General features: G+C 52.4%; 1 protein-coding gene across 5 annotated transcripts in view; it reads right to left on the bottom strand.

Moving 5' to 3' along the window:
• Positions 1 to 2,736: 2,736 nt before the first annotated feature.
• Positions 2,737 to 19,911, bottom strand: part of ARHGAP1 (Rho GTPase activating protein 1) — a 30,891-nt gene continuing 13,716 nt past the window's right edge. For all 5 annotated transcript variants that reach the window (XM_023215704.1, XM_023215700.1, XM_023215703.1 and 2 more), the window contains 10 exons: positions 13,561 to 13,648; positions 7,691 to 7,822; positions 6,935 to 7,021; positions 6,654 to 6,752; positions 6,286 to 6,393; positions 6,134 to 6,210; positions 5,852 to 5,929; positions 5,310 to 5,438; positions 5,021 to 5,124; positions 2,737 to 4,881 (listed from right to left, as the gene is read on the bottom strand). In XM_023215704.1, coding sequence (XP_023071472.1) covers positions 4,693 to 4,881; positions 5,021 to 5,124; positions 5,310 to 5,438; positions 5,852 to 5,929; positions 6,134 to 6,210; positions 6,286 to 6,393; positions 6,654 to 6,752; positions 6,935 to 7,021; positions 7,691 to 7,822; positions 13,561 to 13,648 — 1,091 coding nt within the window. In that variant the 3' untranslated portion in view covers positions 2,737 to 4,692. The remainder of the gene's footprint in view (positions 4,882 to 5,020; positions 5,125 to 5,309; positions 5,439 to 5,851; positions 5,930 to 6,133; positions 6,211 to 6,285; positions 6,394 to 6,653; positions 6,753 to 6,934; positions 7,022 to 7,690; positions 7,823 to 13,560; positions 13,649 to 19,911) is intronic.

Raw genomic sequence — 19,911 nt, 5'->3', positions numbered from 1 at the left:
TGTATACCCTGGAAACGGGTCAGGAAACTTCTTAGAATTTCTCTTTCCCTGGTCCCCCGTCAGGGGCTTGTATTTGAATATTCAGTTAGAGAATGCATTTAAAATACACCCATAGTAAAATCTCCATAAAATGTAGGCCACTGTCATCAGCTCTTTATTGCTCTTACGTAACAGAACTCACCCTGCAGGGAAAAACAACAGTGGGAGGCAGGGAGTGCAGGGCTTCTCAGGCCATCCGGGGATTTGTGGCTGAGCAAGCAGAAGAGAAGTAGCAGGAATTTAAAGGTCCACGCAAGTTTGTTAGCTGCCTTGATCTGACTGGCAGTCCCTGAGAAGCCAGGAAGAGTAGAAGAGCCCCGGGGGGATGTGTCCTGTCTGGCTCCTGGGGTGGGGCTGCAGGCCTCTCAACCCGGCCAGGGCCAGCCCCGCCTCCTAATTCTCCTAGTTTGTGCCCATAGTTGGGGGAGGGAGCTGATTAGTGGAGCCAAGGTCCCAGAGGTAGAGATGGTTCTAGAGGCAAAAGAGAACTGACAAGAACTGGACAGCTGCTGTCTGGGTTGCTGCCCACCCGCCTTCAGGCTGAAGCCAGGCCCAGGATTAAAAAGGGCTGGTTAGGCCGGGCGCGGTGGCTCAAGCCTGTAATCCCAGCACTTTGGGAGGCCGAGATGGGCGGATCACGAGGTCAGGAGATCGAGACCATCCTGGCGAACACGGTGAAACCCCCGTCTCTACTAAAAAATACAAAAAAACTAGCCAGGCGAGGTGGTGGGCGCCTGTAGTCCCAGCTACTCGGGAGGCTGAGGCAGGAGAATGGCATGAACCCGGGAAGTGGAGCTTGCAGTGAGCTGAGATTCGGCCACTGCACTCCAGCCTGGGCAACAGAGTGAGACTCTGTCTCAAAAAAAAAAAGGGTGGGGGGGCGGGGGCTGGTTAGAAAAGTCCAAATCCAGCCTATTCCTGGAGCCAGGAACTCCTGATTATTAGTGAACCAGGTGACACTGACCATGTGGCCAACCAGGACAGTTGCCCAATACCTGAGTCAGAAGTGATGAAAAGTCTGTTCCTGGAGTTTGCCCTTCAACCGGGAACCCCCAATAACAAAGTTCTCAGTTGCCCCATGCCCAGCAATGGTGTCCTACCTCTTTAAAGCATCTCCCTACACTCCAACCCCGGAGGCCAGCGTTGCTAAGGCCTTGGTAAATGGGCATTTGAGTCACTCAGCAGAGGCCCTGCCAGGAGCCCAACCCAAGTAAACAGTTTCCTCGCTCCTGTTTCCCTGGGTCACTGCCTCTCTGTTGCAGTCACCCAGCTCTAGCTGAGCAGATCCAGAGAGAGAGGCGGCCCCCAGTGCCTGGAGGAAGGCCAGCATTGTGGAATGGGACTTGCTTCCTGGGGCTCAGGCCCAACCACCATCTGTAACCACAGCCTGATCCTGCAGCTCTGGTGCTGCTCCCCCAGCCCAGACAAGCAAGGAGGAGAAAAACCAGGCCCAACTGGGGCCGCTATAGCCTCCTGATGGCCATTAGCAAGCAAGCAGCAGACACACCTGGAACCTGATCTCTGTGGGAGGTGAAATTCCAGCCTACTCTCCCACCAACAAACTTCCCAAAAAAAAAAAAAAAAAAAATGCGGTAAATAACCATCTTAACCTTTAAAGCAAAGCAAAACCTGCTCAAAGAGGATAGGAGAACTGGATCTGTCACAGCCTCTGTGTGGGCATGGCAGGGGAAATGGCCTGGCCTCAGGCTGAGGGGTGGGCAGGAAGGGAGGGCTTGGGCTGAGGGACCCTATCCCAGCTGCTGCATGAGGCTTGGGCTATCACACCATTCACCCATGACCACTGCACACTCGCGGTGTTAGATGCTGTCTACATTTATCTTTTTTTTTTTTTTTTTTTTAGGTAGGGTTTCGTTCTGTCACCCAGGCTGGAGTGCAGTGGTGCAATCATGGCTCACTGCAGCCTTGACCTCCAGGGCTCAAGCAATCCTCCCACCTCAGCTGCCTCAGTAGCTGGAACCACAGGCATGTGCCAGCACGCTCAGCTAATATATATATATATATTTTTTTTTTTTTTTTTTTTTTTCTTTTTTTGGTAGAGACAGGATCTTACTATATGAGATCTATGTCCAGGCTAGTCTCTAATTCCTGGGCTCAAGCAATCTTCCTGTCTTTGCCTCCCAAAGTGGTGGGATTACAGGTGTGAGCCATGTGCCTGGGGTGTCTGCATTATTTCTGAACCTCAAAGGAACTGTCCTCTGATGAAGCAGCAGCCACAGGGGTGGTGAGCCAGTGATGATGACTGTTAGCAGTGACAGCTGGCACGTGAGGGAATGAGGACTCAAACTTGTGTGTGACTCCAGATCCCACACCATTGTCCACCACCGTCCCCACCACTTTTCTTCCCCCTGCTTGCCTTGGATTAAGCTTCCTTCAAACTTCTGGTACATTCCAATTGGGAAAAGAAGAGAGGCCCTGGTCACAGGATGCAGCACATGGTGGCCCACTGGAATGCTGGGGATACAAACAATGGGAAGGTGGCCGTGGACTCCATGCCTAGAAGCTGGTCAGGAAGCTGCCCTCATCACCATTCGAGTGCACAAGATGAGGAAGCGGCAGACGGACTGGGGAGGGGACTTCCTGAAGCCCCATCTGTTCCTTTTCCTCTACCGTACCACACTTCCCATCCAGTTCCCAACTTCTACGCCCCACTCATTTCCCCGACATCCGGATGGGCCATTTTGCATTTCCATTTTTATTGAAATACAAAAAGTGCAAATGGTGAAATACATGATTGGTGCCAAGGCAGTCATTAAGTGTGAATGTGAACACTGGATTCACAGTACAAGCGCCCCTTCCCTGGGGGTACAGACCAGTGGGGGCATGAGAAAGACCAAATAGATCCGAAAGGCTCCCCAGTGAATGGGGCTGTGAGTGACACTTGATACACAAAGGAGGGCGGAGAGCAGAGCAGCCCTGGATGAGGCTAGAGACCAAGGGACTGATGGAGAACCAGCAAAAGCCCAGGCCCCGGGGGGGCTGAATGCGCTGCCGATGGTCTTGGGAGAGCCCAGCGAAGTGACACCCAGGCCCAGCCTGGTTTGTGGATGGGGCGGGGCTGGTCAGTGAGGATTCCAACAGTATGGGCTCTGGAATTGTCCTGCCTGGCCAAGGTCGTGGGGGCAGGGTCACTGCAGGTACTTCCCTGTACTCCCCAAGGACAAGACTGCAGGAACAGGAGTCCCCAGGAAGGAGTGTCATTCTACGAGACGGAGTGAGAGATCAGCCATCACTGGGGTCGAGGTTCTTTGAAAGACAACAGGGCTGGCCAGGTGCGGTGGCTCACGCCTGTAATCCCAGCACTTTGGGAGGCCGAGGTGGGTGGATCACGAGGTCAGGAGATCGAGACCATCCTGGACAACATGGTCAAACCCTGTCTCTACTAAAAATACAAAAATTAGCCAGGCCATGGTGGCGTGCACCTATAGTCCCAGCTATTCAGGAGGCTGAGGCAGGAGAAATCGCTTGAACCCGGAAAGCGGAGGTGTGCCAAGATTGCGCCACTGCACTCCAGCCTGGCAACAGAGTGAGACTCCCATCTCAGAAAAAAAAAGTGGGGGGCCGTAGAGCCCCTTAATCCCCTAGGGAAATTGCTAGAACCCACCTACCTGTGCTGATCTATCAGCACAATCTCTGCCCCTCCTATGGGCACTCATAGCCTCTACCCCAGCCCCTTTAAGAGTCCCCCAGCCAGAGGAAGGAGCCACAGAGATCCTAAGGCACTGAGTCACCTCTGGCCGGGGCAGGGGCCAGTGTGACTCCACAACAGACAGGTCCACAAGAACCTGAAGGCTGATGATCTGCCCATGTGGGAAAGGAGGCCAGGAGGGGAGAGGCTGACCCGGCCAGTCACTGATCCCACCGCACACTGTAGCTCTCAGGGGCGGGAAGGTGGAGGGAGGTTTCAAGTGGATGCTGGGACTCTGAGCACTGTGACCCAAGCTGCCAGTCCCAGCAGAACCAAGGGATTAGGACACCCCAGGGGCAGTATCACTTGGGAAAGGCTGACCCAGGATGTGTGGAAGAGGAGGAGGCAGAAAGCAGACACAGGCTCCAGCCCTGTCACTCCTCAGCAGGGGAAATACCCCAGACTGAGCTGCTGGGGGCAGTATAGGAGCAAGGGTGCCTGCACTCAGGCCTTCATGCAGTGGGACTTCTGCAAAGCAGGGCAGCCTACCAGACAGGGAGGCACCTCAGCTTGGGGCGGTGTCCACACCAAGGAGCTCAGCTGCTCATTCCCAGCAATCCAGAGGGGAGGACCGGCCCCTGCTACCAGCCCAGCCGGCAGTGATTTGATTCATCCACAGTTGCCAGGGAAACAGAGGCAGGAAAAAGCAGGAAAAGGGTTACTGGGGCTCAGTCCTTCTCCAGTTAGAAGAGCCAAGCCCAGCTCTGGAGAGCCCAGCAAAAGCCAGGTGTCCAGAGAGGCAGTGAGAAGAGTAAGGCGAAGAAAAACGTCTTCTGGTAACAGCGAGGCCGCCAGGGCTGTGAGGCGGGCTGGACAGAGGTGGGGGAGAGCATGCCTGATGGGCGGCTCCAGCATCTCTCTCCAGGGGGCTTCGTGGCCCCTGATGCCAGGGGGAAGAGTCCAAACCCGGGCTACCAGAAAAGGGTCTGGTGGGGCAGGGGCCAGGTTCAGAGCCCCCTGGGGTCCGGGCTGGGGAACAACTCCCCTTGGTGATCCAGAAGGAACTTGGTGAAGGTGTTGATGGGATTAATGGCCTTGAGGGTAATGGCTGCATCCTTGGCCCACAGCAGGTTAGGGCCGAAGACAACAGCCAGGTTAGTGTTGGTCATTTTGTTCTGGTCACTGTGTGCAGAAATCTGTGGAAGGAATCAGAGACTGCAGCAGAAAGCCACAGACGCTGCCTCCCACTCCCAGCAACCACAACCAGGGCGCAGAAGAGGCGGCAGCTCCTCCTTCCCCCTTCCTTCACCCCAGAGGCCAAGTCCAAGGTCTCACCTGCACCAGGAAAGCAGTCAGGAAACGAAGCACCTGGTAGTTCTCCTCGGGCAGCGTCTGGAGGACCTGCAGCGTCTCTGCCACCCTCTGGCTCTCATCAATGTCTACGAGGAAAGGGGGCCCAGGTTACAGGGGCCCTGGGCTGGGCTGGGCTGGTTCAGGACGCTCTGACGCAGGCTAGAGGGGAGACCCCCCAGCAGCCTTCCCTGGGAGGCACCCAGGCCCGAAAGCTTGCAGCGCACCTGCCTTAAGTCTAGCCCCAGGCCCAGCAGAAGAGAGGGGGACTCACTGAGGAAGCCCACCACATGGGGGTAGAGGTCAAAGGTGAGCAGGGGCTCAGGAAGCTCCCGGAGGAAGGTCTTGAGGATGACTGCTGGCAGGTGCAGCTCATTGTACTGGTCGAAGTCCACAGGCAGCCCTGGGGTGGGGGCAGCATGAGAGAAGCTCGGCACAGCCTGAAGGGCAGCACCCATCTGCAGACAATGCGGGCCGCACTGCCTGACTGCCCTTGGACCCTGCACAAGCCCCTCTGACACCTGCCTCCCTCTTCCTCTGTGACCAGAGAATGCAGGTTCCAGCCATCTGGGGGGAGTGGGGCCTGGCACACCCCACCGTTATTCCTCACCTCTGAATGTGCCTATACCCAGGACCCGGGAGCCCAACCGATAAGGCGGCCGGCCTGGCAGAAGAGGGACTTATGTGACACCAAGTGCCACGGAAACCTCCAGCAGGAAGAGACTCTGAGGCCCTCATTTACAGGGCAGCAGAGGGCAGAGAAGCCCCTACCAGTCACACACACACATGGCCCTGCCACAGCCCAGGGCCGCTCACCCATGTTGTACTTCTGCTGCACTTCCCGGACCACTTGGGTGTTGGCCGACCTCCGGAAGATGCCCTCGGTGGTGAGAGCTGGGAAATATTAGGGCCTGGTGAGCCTCCAAGCGCTGGGCACCGGTTGGATTCCCTGCCCCTTCTCTGTCTTGGGGTTCTAGGCAGGGCTGGGTGGGGGCGTTGGGGCTTGCAAGACCTCCCTCTGCCCTGCCCAGCAGCTTCCCCAACTTCCTGAGGGGAGCCGGGAGACCCGGCGGGTGAGGAGGCAGGCCCGGCACTCACCATGGGCCTGTAAGTAGGCAACAGTCTCCCTGAGCACAATGGGAATGGGCTCCTGCTCTGGATTCTTCTCCTGGAGGCTGCGGGAACAAGGCTGGTGAGCCGGGCCTACAGCCCTTCCCGCCCGCCATGGCCCAGCCACCTTTCATACTCACTGCTGCAGCGAGACTCCAAACTGCTGGTTGGGCAGGGGGGGCCGTGGGGGCATGGGCTTGGGGGCTGTCGCGGGGCTCTTCTGTGTGGATTTGAGGAAGTCGTCATATCTGCAGGAGTAGAGGGAGGTGGGTCAGGCCCTGCCTGGCTCTGGAGTTGCTCTGCCAGTTCAATCAAGCATTGACCACGCGGGGTCAGGAGGATCGTCTCATGCGATCTCCATTAACAACTCTGCTTTCCACAGCAGCAAAGACCTGGGAGAGGTCGGGACACGGGCTTGCTCTGCCTAAGCCCCACGCGGTCTCTGAATCGGGACACGCGTCCTCGTGACCCTGGCTTCACGAGCGCCCGGCCGCCGGACCCGCCTCACTTGAGCACTTGGCGAGGGATCCCCAGCTGCTCCAGCTTCACGTGCTCGCTCAGCTCACTCAGGTAATTCACGTAGAAGATCTTCTGCCCGAACTTGAAGCTGTTGGTGGAGGAAAGGGCCTGGGTTGTGGAGACCCCTTCCGGTGGCCTCTACTCTCCCCTCAACACCCACCCAGTTCAGACCGAAGCCCAGCCGCACCTGGTGGTCCCTGGGCTGCCCAGCCTCCCGGCTTCAGAGTTCCAGGCAAGCCGGGACCACCGGCCCTGCCCATGGCCACTCACCTGATGAGGGGCTTGAAGAGGATGAGCAGAGTTTTGATGAACATGGTCGGATGCACGATGTACAAGGCCTTGATGTTCTTCTTATACCTGCAGAGGCAGAAGGGACAACTCAGGAGCAGGCGTGGTGGGACAGGCACCATGCTAGGGTCCCGGTGCATACTTTTTTTTTTTTTTTGAGACAGAGTTTCCTTCACCCAGGCTGGAGTGTGATCTCAGCTCACTGCAGCCTCCACCCCCCGGATTCAAGTTATTCTCCTGCCTCAGCCTCCTGACTAGCTAGGATTACAGGCATCCACTACTACACCTAGCTAATTTTTGTATTTAGTAGACACAAGGTTTCACCATGTTGGCCAGGCTGGTCTTGAACTCCTGACCTCAAGTGATCCATCCGCCTTGGCTTCCCAAAGTGCTGGGATTACGGGTGTGAGCCACTGCACCCAGCCTCAGTGCATACTTTCTGATTTGAACACGCATGGCCAGCATGCGAGGTAAGGGCCATCGCTGTCCCATTTTACAGATTAGGAAACAGACGGCTCAGAGAGGTTAAGTAAAACAAGAGGTCAGAGTACGAATAAGCTGAGAAACTGGGCTTTAAGCCCAGGGTGATCTGACTGCAGATTCTTTTCGTTGACGTAGATGGCAGCCCCCGCCGCCCCCTGCCTTGGAATAAGCTCGTGCCCAAGTGGAGGGCAGCCCGGAAGCTGGCAGAGCCGCTGCGTCTGGATCTGCCTGTGCAGGCCCCATGCCCCAACCCACTTGCGGTCAAACTCCCGGTAGGCGTCACGGAGCCAGCTGAGGGAGGGCTTGTTGTCACTGGTCAGGCCGTGGTGCAGATACAGCAGCGTGTAGTCACTCTCCACGTACTGGTCCAGAGTGTGCTTCAGGTACCTTCCAGGGAAAAGCCCTGCTCAGGCCTGCCCTGTGCATAGGGGCGGCCCCATGAAGACAGAAAGCAGCCCCAGGGGTCTCCCACCATGTCACAGCCCCTTCCCCACGGCCCGCCCCAGCACAGTCTGTTCTGGCTCATAATCAGTCGCCAGGTTCCCGTGGAGGAGACTCAGGGTAGTGGCTAGGGGGAAGAATGACAATAATAATAACAGCTCTCGGGCCGGGTGCTGTGACTCATGCCTGTAATCCTAACACTTTGGGAGGCTGAGGCGGGTGCATCACCTGAGGTCAGGAGTTCCAGACCAGCCTGGCCAACATGGTGAAACCCCATCTCTACTAAAAATGCAAAAATTAGCCGAGCATGGTGGTGCATGCCTGTAATCCCAACTACTTGGGAGGCTGAGGCAGGAGAATCGCTTGAACCCAGGAGGCGGAGGTTTCAGTGAGCAGAGATTGTAGTACTGCACTCCAGCCTGGGCAACAAGAGTGAAACTCCGTCTCAATAATAGTAATAATAATAACAGTTCTCACTCTTGAGCAGGGACTAGATGTCAGGAGACCAGGACCCTAACCCAGGCACTCCTAGGCCTGCAGTGAAAATGGGAATGATGTTTCCCCTGAATCAGGATTTCCCTGAATCAATAATAACGATGATAGTCACCATTTATCAATATTAAGCTTTTAGTGTCTGCCAAGCACTCTGCATACATTATCTCATACCTTGCTTATAACTGAGGCTGATGTAATCCCCATCCTACAAATGGAGGCAATGACCAGAGAGGTCAAGTGCTGATCCAAGGTCACACAGCTTGTGGTAGATCCTGGAAAGTGAAGTGTCTAACACCAAAGACTGCTTTTTTTTTTTTTTTTTAGACAGGGTCTTACTGTCATCCAGGCTGGGGCACAGTGGCATGATCACAGCTCACTGCAGCCTTGACCTCCCAGGCTTAAGCTCTCCTCCTGCCTCAGCCTTCTGAGTAGCAGGAACCACAGGTGTGAGCCACCATCCCCGGCTCATTTTTTCAGTTTTTATTTTGTAGAGACAGGTCTCACTATGTTGCCCAGGCTGGTCTTGAGTTCCTGGCCTCAAGTAATCCTCCTGCCTCAGCCTCCCAAAGTGCTGGGGGATTATAGGCACGAGTCACTGCACCCAGTTGAAAGCCTGCATTCTTGACCACGGGACAGCTTTGCCTTTTACACACAAACTCCAGCGCCGGTGGTAAAACACTGTGCCCATGAGAGGGGATGGGGTGGCCAGAGAGTCACCTGCTCCAGTCACTGGGCCTTTAGTGGACCAAAGAGCCCCAACTCCTCTGGTTCCCTATTATGCTCATAACACGCTATCTACGAGGTTAGCACAAACATACACACCTGGTGTTGAGCACACTGAGAGGTATGGATGGAATGAACAAGAACTGCGGAAAGGGAGGGGGGTGCATGTAAAGCCCTCTTCCTTTTTTTTTTTTTTTTTTTGAGATGGAGTTTCGCTCTTGTTGCCCAGGCTGGAGTGCAGTGGCACGATCTCAGCTCACCGAAACCTCCGCCTCCCGGGTTCAAGCGATTCTCCTGCCTGAGCCTCCCAAGTAGCTGGGATTATAGGCATGCGCCACCACGCCCAGCTAATTTTGTATTTTCAGTAGAGATGGGGTTTCTCCATGTTGGTCAGGCTGGTCTAGAACTCCCGACCTCAGGTGATCCGCCCGCCTCGGCCTCCCAAAGTGGTGGGATTACAGGCGTGAGCCACTGTGCCTGGCCATAAACCCCTCTTTCTAGTTGGCCAAACAGCTCCTAGGCTTCCAAATGGACACTACTCCAGGCTGGGAGGCTAGGCAGATAGAATGCTAAGGACTTCCAAGGGGAGACAGGGAAGGAGAGAAGCCTGGTGAAGTGGCCAGAGCTTGACCTAACCCAGAGAGAGTATGCTCAAAACTGCCCCATGGGTGCCAGGCTGGGCTAGCACAGGCAGGCGTGGGGTGGCTGATGCTGGGATCCCCAGTACGTGGTCATTTACCGCTTCTCCACACTGAGCACTGCAGTTTACAAAGAGCTGTAGCATAAAGAGATTGCATTTTGCAACCACAAAAATAGCAAAGATTGTAGTGAAAACAGATACTCTCATCCACTGACGGAGGTTATGGCCTTTTGTAGGGAAATAAAGTGATGTTTATCAGAAGCTATAAAATGCTCATACTCTCTGACCCTGTAAAAATATGTCTGGGAGTTTGTCCTAAGGAAAGAATCTGAGATGAACAGAAACATTTTTGCTCTCCATGGCCCATTTTATGATGGGGGAAAAAGAATCTAGTGTCAAGCTAACTGCAACAGCAGGGAATTGGTTAAATCAACCACGTGACAACCATAACTAGAACAGCTCACAGGACATTTCTGCAGACAGAATGAATCTGTGAAGTCAGATGTCAGAACGGTGGTTATACCCTTTGTAGGGCGTGAGTGACACAGATGTGTTCGGTTTTTGAAAATTCACACAGTATACTTATAATGTATTCACTTTTCTGCCGGGATATTAGATGTCAATAAAAGGTTTTTTAGAAGATATCTTTGAATGTTTAATGCTCAGAAAAAAGTGTTATGTAAGATACAAAACCAGGCTGGGTGTGGAGCCTCACACCTGTAATCCCAGCAATTTGGGAGGCAGAGGTGGGCAGATCACTGGAGGTTGGGAGTTCAACCTGGCCAACATGATGAAACCCTCTCTCTACTGAAAATACAAAAATTAGCTGAGTGTGGTGGTGCACGCCTGTAATCCCAGCTACTTGGGAGGCTGAGGCAGGGGAATCGCTTGAACTCAGGAGGTGGATGTTGCAGTGAGCCAACACCATGCCACTGCACTGCACTCCAGCCTGGGTGACAGAGCAAGGCTCAGTCTCAAAAAAAATAAAAATAAAAAAGATACCAAACTGACTATACAGTTCCATATACATTATAGAAAAAATAGGAAATAACTACACAAAAATATTAACTTTCTCTCTAGGTAGTGGGTGTGTGGGAGACCTTTTTTTTTCCACAGTTGTCTATATATTTTTTCTTTATGGCTACATATATTTTTCTAAACTCTCTAACTTATAATACTTTTAAAATGTACACAATGGATTTCTTTTTTTTTTTTTTTTTTTTTTTTTTGTATTTTTTTAGTAGAGACGGGATTTCATCGTGTTAGCCAGGATGGTCTCGATCTCCTGACCTCGTGATCCACCCGTCTTGGCCTCCCAAAGTGCTGGGATTACAGGCTTGAGCCACCGCGCCCCGCCCTCACAATGGATTTCATGTATATTCTTTTGTTTGTTTGTTTGTTTTGAGATGGAGTTTCACTCTTGTTGCCCAGGCTGGAGTGCAATGGCATGATCTTGGCTCACTGCAACCTCTGCCTCCCGGGTTCAGGTGATTTTTCTGCCTCAGCCTCCTAAGCAGCTGGGATTACAGGTGCCCGCCACCATACCCAGCTAATTTTGTATTTTTAGTAGAGACAGGGTTTCTCCATGTTGGTCAGGCTGGTCTTGAACTCCTGACCTTGTAATCCACCTGCTTTCGCCTCCCAAAGTGCTGGGATTACAGGCGTGAGCCACCATGCCCAGTCGTGTGTTCTTACCTAATGCCCACAACAACCCTGGGAGGTGGGCACAAGTCTTTTTTTGTTTGTTTTTTTGAGACAGAGCCTTGCTCTGTCGCCCAGGCTGGAGTGCAGTGGCACGATCTCGGCTGACTGCAACCTCCACCTCCCGGGTTCAAGTGATTCTTTTGCCTCAGCCTCCTGAGTAGCTGGGATTACAGGTGCACGCCACCATGCCTAGCTAATTTTTATGTTTTTAGTAGAGATGAGGTTTCACCATATTGGCCAGGATGGTCTCAATCTCCTGACCTCATAATCCACCTGTCTCAGCCTCCCAAAGTGCTGGGATAACAGGCGTGAGCCACCATGCCCAGCCTCTTTTTTTTTTTTTTGAGACAGAGTCTTGCTCTGTCACCCAGGCTGCAGTGAAATGGCACGATCTGGGCTCACCGCAACCTCTGCCTCCTGGGTTCAAGCAATTCTCCTGCCTCAGCCTCTTGAGTAGCTGGGATTACAGGGCTGCACCACCACGCCTGGCTAATTTTTGTATCTTTAGTAGAGACGGGATTTCACCATGTTGGTCGGGCTGGTCTCAAACTGCTGATCTCGTGATTCGCCCACCTTGGCCTCCCAAAGTGCTGGGAGCACCCACCACCACGCCCGGCTATATTTTTAGTAGAGACGGGGTTTCCTCATGTTAGCCAGGTTGGTCTCGATCTCCTGACCTCATGATCCGCCCGCCTCGGCCTCCCAAAGTGCTGGGATTACAGGCATGAGCCACCACGCCTGGCCGCTTCAGGCACTTTCTATTTCAACCTCCCGGATCTGGGTGGACAGCTGGGAAGAGCCACGTCTGAGATAATCTGACTGAAAACAGGACAAAGTGCTCCATGATGGAAGCACCCTGCTGCCCTCAGCAGGGACTGTGACCAGGACAGAAGTGATGGAGGACAAGCAGCAGCTGATGTCAAGGACTTTCTGAAGCCAAGGACGCCCCGGGGTGGGCGTGGCCTCCCCAGCAAGCTGTCTCCTGAAAACCAGGTGCTTTCCACCCCCATCTACTAACTTCCTCCCACTTCACTTATTATCTGGGCAGAAGGCTGTCACCTGGTACATCAGACACAGAAAGAACTAGAGAAAAGGCCATGTGCCTCCTCCACCAGCCCCAAGCCAAGCTCTTGCCCATTCTGGCTGGGCCACGTGGCAGGCTTGGACAAGGCTCTGCCTGCCTTGTGAGGAGCAGTGGGAAGAGCATTCAGAAGACCAGAGAGAGAGAATTCCTAGATGGCACTGGAAGACTCAGCCTATGGCCCTGGCTTGCCAGGACTGGCTGAGACTCCCAATTCAGGCCCTTCCCCTTCTGCCGCTGCCCTCTGGGTCTGTCCCTGAGCCCACACTTCCTCCTGCTTGCACGCAATCATCCAGGATCTCAAAGAGCGGCTTGGGACAGTGCCAGAATTTTACATTTCAGAGTGCTTCAAACTGGTCAGGAAAGGAGTGCATCTTTCTAAAATTTACCAATAGAAAACAGAAAGCAGGGCAAGATGGTCTCACTCTACTACACACCCCGAGGACAGCAGCAGGAGGTGAGTTTGCTCGCCTGTGAGCCCAGAGCTGGCTCAACCATAAACGGGTCTTTCAAGCCTCGGCATTCGACCAGTCTTCAGCCCTGAATGAGGACGTGTCTGGACCGGCCAGAGTTATTACGTATGTTTGGCTCACAGAACCCACATTGGTACAGAAACCACTGACACTAAAGGCACAAAATAAGACAACAATAACGATTCTTATAAATGGTAAACAACTGCAACCATCTCAGAAACACCACAGGATTATACTAGTCAATCCTCACATCTGGACAAAAGTCCTTCCTTTTCATATGCTGTTTCTCACTCCTGTAAGGAAAGAGGCTTGTATTATTATCCCTTTGAAAGGTGAGGAAAGCGAGGCTTAAAGATGCTTCCCAAGATCACCCAGCTTCAATTAATAGAAACTGGGTCTGACTCCTTGTCCAGTGCTCTCCCTTAAATATAAACCAGCTCCTTCATGAGAAGAGGGGAGGCATTAAGGCAGGTGGCCTAGCCTGCAGGGAGGGAAAGTAAAGAACGTGGCATTAGGCTACACTGGGGATCTGGGCAAAGCCCCAATGCACTTCCCAGCAGGTACTCACCCCAGGAGCTTGCTGTGGTCCAGCTGGTGGCTGGGGGGCATTCGGCAGGCACTAAACACAATGATCTTCCGCCCGTACTTGTCATCTCCTAGGTATGGAGAAAGACGGAGCGCAGTGGGTTGAAGGGGAACCAAAAGAAGTGGGGTGAGGAATTTCAAGGGGCCAGGCATGCTGAGCTGAGCCAGTTACCACAGGGGCCAGAGCGCCCATGCAGACAGACCTCTGGGCAGCCTCCTGCACTCAAGGGTGTGCCACTGAAGAGAGAGAGAGCTTGCTTTCAGGGTTACTGAGCTGGGGTATTTAAAAAAAAAAAAATGATTTTTTTTTTTTGTGATGGGGTCGTTCTTTCACCCAGTCTGGAATGTAGTGGTGCAATCACGGCTCACTGTAGTCTCCATCTCCTGGGCTCCAGAGAGCCTCCTACTTCAGCCTCTCAAGCAGCCAGGACTATAGGGGAGCACCACCATACCCGGTGAAATTTTAAAATTTTTTTGTAGAGACAGATCTCACTATCTTGCCCAGGCTGGGTCTTCAGCTCCTGGCTTCCTCCTACCTCAGCCTCCCAAAGCGCTCGGATTATAGACGTGAGCCACCGCACCCAGCCAACGTCACTTTTTAAAAAGTCATGCTGGCCAGGGACAGTGGTTCACGCCTGCAATCCCAGTACTTTGGGAGGCCAAACCAGGGGGATCACCTGAGGTCAGGAATTACGAGGCCAGCCCGGCCAACATGGTGAAACTAAAAATACAAAAATTAGCTGGGTGTGGTGGTGCATGCCTGTAGTCCCAGCTACTGGGGAGGCAGAGGCAGGAAAATTGCTTCAACCTGGGAGGCAGAGGTTGCAGTGAGCTGAGCTGGCGCCACTGTACTCCAGCCGGGGTGACAGAGCAAGAGTGTCTCAAAAAAAAAAAAAAAAAAAAAAAAGTCATGCCTGGTGCAGACAACCCAAATATCCATCAGTGGATAAAGGATGTAGTTAATCCACGCAATGGCATACTGTTTGGCCATAAAAAGGAATGAAGTACTGATACATGCTACCATGTGAATGAACCTCCAAAATACTATGCCAAGTGAAAGCTGGTCACAAAAGGCCACCAACTCTATGATTCCAGTTACATGAGGCGTCTAGATAGGTACGTGCATAGAGACAGGAAGCAAAGTATTGGTTTCCAGGTGCTGGGAGGTGGGGGAATGAGGACAGGTCGCTTAGTGGGTACAGCGTGGTATGAGTACCGGTGGTGAAAATGTTTTGGGATTAGATGGAGGTGATAACTGTATGACAATATGCACTAAGTATTATACCACTGAATTGTACACTGCAAACTGATGAATTTTGTTATGTGACTCTTATCTCAAATTTTTTTTTTTTTTTTTTCAGATGGAGTCTCGCTATGTCACCCAGGCTGGAATGCAGTGGCACAGTCTCGGCTCACTGCAATCTCCGCCTGCCAGGTTCAAGCGATTCTCCTGACTCAGCTTCCTGAGTAGCTGAGATTACAGGCATCTGCCACAGTGCCTGGCTAATATTTGTATTTTTAGTAGAGACAGAGTGTCACCAAGCTGGTCTCAAACTCCTGACCTCGTGATCCACCCGCCTCGGCCTCCTAAAGCAATGGGATTACAGGCATGAGTCACCGTGTCCAGCTCTTACCTCAATTTTTAAAAAATGCTCACTAAAGCATTTGTGATCTTGCCAAATAGTAATAAGTCTACACTTTTCCATAAGCACTCCCACTGAGCAATGTGTATTTGGAAAGCCTCTTGAAGTTACCTTCTCAGCATGTTTGAGGCCACTGACGAAATCAGTCTGATTACTAACAGTCATGTCTCATTTCTGACCACTGACAATCGCTTTCTGATTTTATTACTAGAATTTTTTTTAAGAGATGGTGATCTTGGCCGGGGGTGGTGACTCACACCTGTAATCCCAGCACTTTGGGAGGCCAAGGTGGGTGGATCACAAGGTCAGGAGATTGAGACCATCCTGGCTAACACGGAGAAACCCTGTCTCTACTAAAAATACAAAAAATTAGCCAGGCGTGGTGGCGGGCACCTGTAATCCTAGCTACTAGGGAGGCTGAGGCAGGAGAATGGCGTGAACCTGGGAGGCGGAGCTTGCAGTGAGCCGAGATTGCGCCACTGCACTCCAGCCTGGGCGACAGAGCGAGACTCCGTCTCAAAATAAATAAATAAAAATAAACATAAAAGAGATGGGGGTTTCATTGTGTTGCCCAGGCTGTTCTTGAACTCCTGGCTTTAGGTGATCCTCTCACCTCAGCTTCCTAAGTAGCTGAGACTACAGGTGTGCACCACTGCACCTAGCTTATTACTAGAATTATGGACGACACGGGCTCTGATTGACTTCTGTAGGTTTCTAAGCATTCTATCCTTTCTCATTAAGATATTCTAGGGCCCCCAACAACCCTTAAGACTCAACGCAGGCATAATCGCCTCCTGGAAACCTGTGTCCTCGCCCTCTTTCCCCAGACAGGTTAGCTGCCCCTTTTCATGGTTCCCAGCATAAACCATCCCCCATCACTGTCTTGACCCTTCACTCTCCTGTAGAATTGTTTATGTGCCTGTCTCCCTGACAGGCTTGTGAGCAGCTCAAAGACAGAGGCTGTGTCTCATTGTCTTTGTTCTTTTTCTTATTTTACCCCTGGCAAGCTGTGATTGATTTTGTTTTTTTTTAAGAGACAGGGTCTCGCTCTGTCGCCCAGGCTGGAGTGCAGTGGCACAATCGTAGCTCACTACAGCCTTGAACTCCTGGGCTCAAACAATCCTCCTGCTTTAGCCTCCCACATCCTGAGTAGCTAGGACTACAGGCACATGCCATCCCACCTGCTTAATTAAAAACAATTTTTTTTGAGACAGGATCTTTCTATGTTGCCCAGGCTAGTCTTGAACTCCTGCCTCAGCTTTCCAGTAGCTGGGATTACAGCTGCATACCACAGCACCTGCAGTCTCCAGTACTGGTCCAGTGTCTGGCACGTGGCAGGTATTCTTTTTTTTTTTTTTTTTTTTGGAGACAGGGTCTGGCTCTGTCGCCCAGGCTGGAGTGCAGTGGCCGGATCTCAGCTCACTGCAAGCTCCGCCTCCTGAGCTTACGCCATTCTCCTGCCTCAGCCTCCAGAGTAGCTGGGACTACAGGCGCCCGCCACCTCGCCCAGCTAGTTTTTTTGTATTTTTTAGTAGAGACGGGGTTTCACCGTGTTAGCCAGGATGGTCTCGATCTCCTGACCTCGTGATCCACCCGTCTCGGCCTCCCAAAGTGCTGGGATTACAGGCTTGAGCCACCGCGCCCGGCCACGTGGCAGGTATTCAATACATTTTGGTAACCTGCACAAAATCACAGGTCACCATTAAACTATGGGATGCCTGGTTCTAGTTCTATTTCTGTGTTTTTCTTTTTCTTTTTTTTTTTTTTTTTGAGATGGAGTCTCTATCATCCAGGGTGGAGTGCCATAGAGTGATCTGCGCTCACTGCAACCACCACCTCCTGAGTTCAAGAGATTCTCCTGCCTCAGCCTCCCAAGTAGCAGGGACTACAGGCGGATGCCAGCACACCTGGCTAATTTTTTTTTTTTTTTTGAGATGGAGTTTCACTCATTACCCAGGCTGGAGTGCAATGGCGCGATCTCAGCTCACTGCAACCTCCGCCTCCTGGGTTCAAGTGATTATCCTGCCTCAGCCTCCTGAGTAGCTGGGCTTACAGGCATGCCCCACCATGCCCGGCTAATTTTTGTATTTTTAGTAGAGACAGGGTTTCACCATGTTGGTCAGGCTGGTCTCGAACTCCTGACCTCAGGTGATCCGCCCGCCTCAGCCTCCCAAAGTGCTGGGATTACAGGAGTGAGCCACCACACCCAGCCTTAATTTTTGTATTTTTAGTAGAGACAGGGTTTCACCATGTTAGCCAGGCTGGTGTCCAACTCCTGACCTCAGATGATCCGCACACCTCAGCCTCCCAAAGTATTGGGATTATTTATAGGCATGAGTCACAGCACCTGGCCTCTATGTTTGTTCTTCATTATGCTTTGGTTATGGGTCAGACTGGTTCAGACAGTGAGTTTCCCAAAGCTCAGGACAGAACGTCTCCAGATTTGCAAGCAGAGAATCCTCTACTAGCCTGTCTGCAGAGGAGGTGCAGCTGCATCCTGGAAGGTCTGTTTTAAAGGACCAGGTGGCACCTGCTCTCTTTCGTACCCCAGCCTAGATCCTGAGGTGCTGAGATCCCGGAGGCCAGCTGGGGGTGGCTCTGGGGCTATGTGCCTACTCTGATTCACTTCCCACTGGCTCTGACGGTGGAAGAAAAAGCAGACTGGCAGGGGCCAGGGCCAAAGGGTTAGACTGGTAAGCCCAGCCTCACGATAGTCTGCAGCTTCAGAAACCCCTGAGATGCCTACCACCAGCCTGGGGAGAGGGGCCTCATCTGCCTACCTCTTTCTAAGCAGAGGAAATGCCCAGGATAGAGGGGAAATGCTCGAGGACCATGAGGGCTACCAAAAGAATCTTTCCTTCCAGCCCGTGAGTCCCGTGCCTCACACCTGCACCGGCAGCAAGGCAGGCCTCATTAGCTGGCAGATTTGAGGATTCAGCCAGGGCAGAAAGTCTGTGAGGCCCCTGGATCTAAAATTTAAGAGGTAAAACTCGTTAGGGAAGCTGTTGTGGGGAGGGCTGGAGGCCCGTGGTGCCTCCTCTCCGCTGGCCACAGTACTTTGTAAGTGGGAAGCTGTGGGTTCTCAACCAGGGCTCCACCAATGCACTCAGCAGACACAGCACCTCCATGATGTTATATGACAAATATTACAAGCATGTGTATTTTTTTTTTTTTTTTTTTGTGAGACAGTCTCGCTCTGTCGCCCAGGCTGAAGTGAAGTGGCGTGATCTCAGCTCACTGCAATCTCTACCTCCTCGGTTCAAGCGATTCTCCTGCCTCAGCCTCCTGAGTAGCTGGGATTATAGGCATGCGCCACCACACCCAACTAATGTTGTATTTTTAGTAGAGACAGGGTTTCTCTGTGTTCGTCAGGCTGGTCTCGAACTCCTGACCTTGTGATCTGCCAGCCTTGGCCTCCCAAAGTGCTGGGATTATAGGTGTGAGCCACCGTACCCGGCCGCACTTCCTTTTTTCAGTCAAAGAGATCCCCCCCCCATCCTGGGGATACGTTTCATAGTTGCAAAGTGGACTGTAATCAGTTTTAAGAACCACTTCACCACTTCTCTAGACTGTAAGCTTTTTTTTTTTTTTGAGCCAGGATCTTGCTCTATCACCCAGGCTGGAATGCAGTGGTGCAATCATAGCTGGCTGCAGCCTCCAACTCCTGGGTTGAAAGGGTCCTCCCACCTCAGCCTCCCAAGTAGCTGGAAATACAGGTACAGGCTACTACACCTGGCTAATTTTTTATTATTTTTGTAGAGACAGGGTTTCACTATGTTGCCCAGGCTGGTCTTAAACTCCTGGCCTCAAGCAATCCTCTCACCTCACCTTCCAAAGCACTGGGATTACAGATTACTGAGCCACCACACTCAGCTGGCTGTTAAGCTTCTTGAAGGAGGGGAGGTGTGTTTTTCCTTACTGAATCCCTAATGCAGACTACAAGTCTCATTTCAGGGTTCTTTTTTTTGTCGCCCAGGCTGGAATACAGTGGCGCAATCTCCGCTCACTGCAAACTCCACCTCTACCTTCAAGTGATTCTCCTGCCTCAGCCTCCTGAGTAGGTGGGATTACAGGCACCCGCCACCACGCCGGCTAGTTTTATTTTTTGTATTTTTAGTAGAAGACGGGATTTCACCATGTTGGCCTGCCTGGTCTCCAACTCCTGGCCTCAAGTGATCCACCCACCTCGGCCTCCCAAAGTGTTGTTTCAGGGTTCCGTGAATGCACACTGAATGAAGCCAGGATGAAGATGTGGGCAAAAAGGGGGTCAGTCAGATGGTGAGACTCCCAGATAGTCGAGGAATGAGGGGATGGGCAACACTAGGTCTAGCTCCTGCCCTCTGGCTTCCTGAGTGAGTCCCAATGCCCAAGTCCTTGGGTAGCTTAGTATTTGCCAGCAGGCAGGGCAGCTGCTGCTACAAGGAGCACATGGAAAGAAGCTCAAAACTCCCCATCCTAATCTCAGATCACAGCCAACTTCTGCCCAGGAGCTTTTTAATATTTTTTTGAGACAGACTCTTGCTCTGTCGCCCTGGCTGGAGTGCAGTGGCGCGATCTTGGCTCACTGCACCCTCCGCCTCCCAGGTTCAAGTGATTCTCCTACCTCAGCCTCCCAAGTAGCTGGGATTACAGGCGCCCACCACCACGCCCGGCTAATTTTTTTCTTTTTTCTTTTTTTTTTTTTTTTTTTT

Source organism: Piliocolobus tephrosceles, chromosome 13 (assembly GCF_002776525.5).
Source record: "Piliocolobus tephrosceles isolate RC106 chromosome 13, ASM277652v3, whole genome shotgun sequence".
NCBI lineage: Eukaryota > Metazoa > Chordata > Mammalia > Primates > Cercopithecidae > Piliocolobus > Piliocolobus tephrosceles.
The sequence above is the reverse complement of the archived record's forward strand: the minus strand, read 5'-3'. Positions and strand labels throughout refer to the sequence as shown.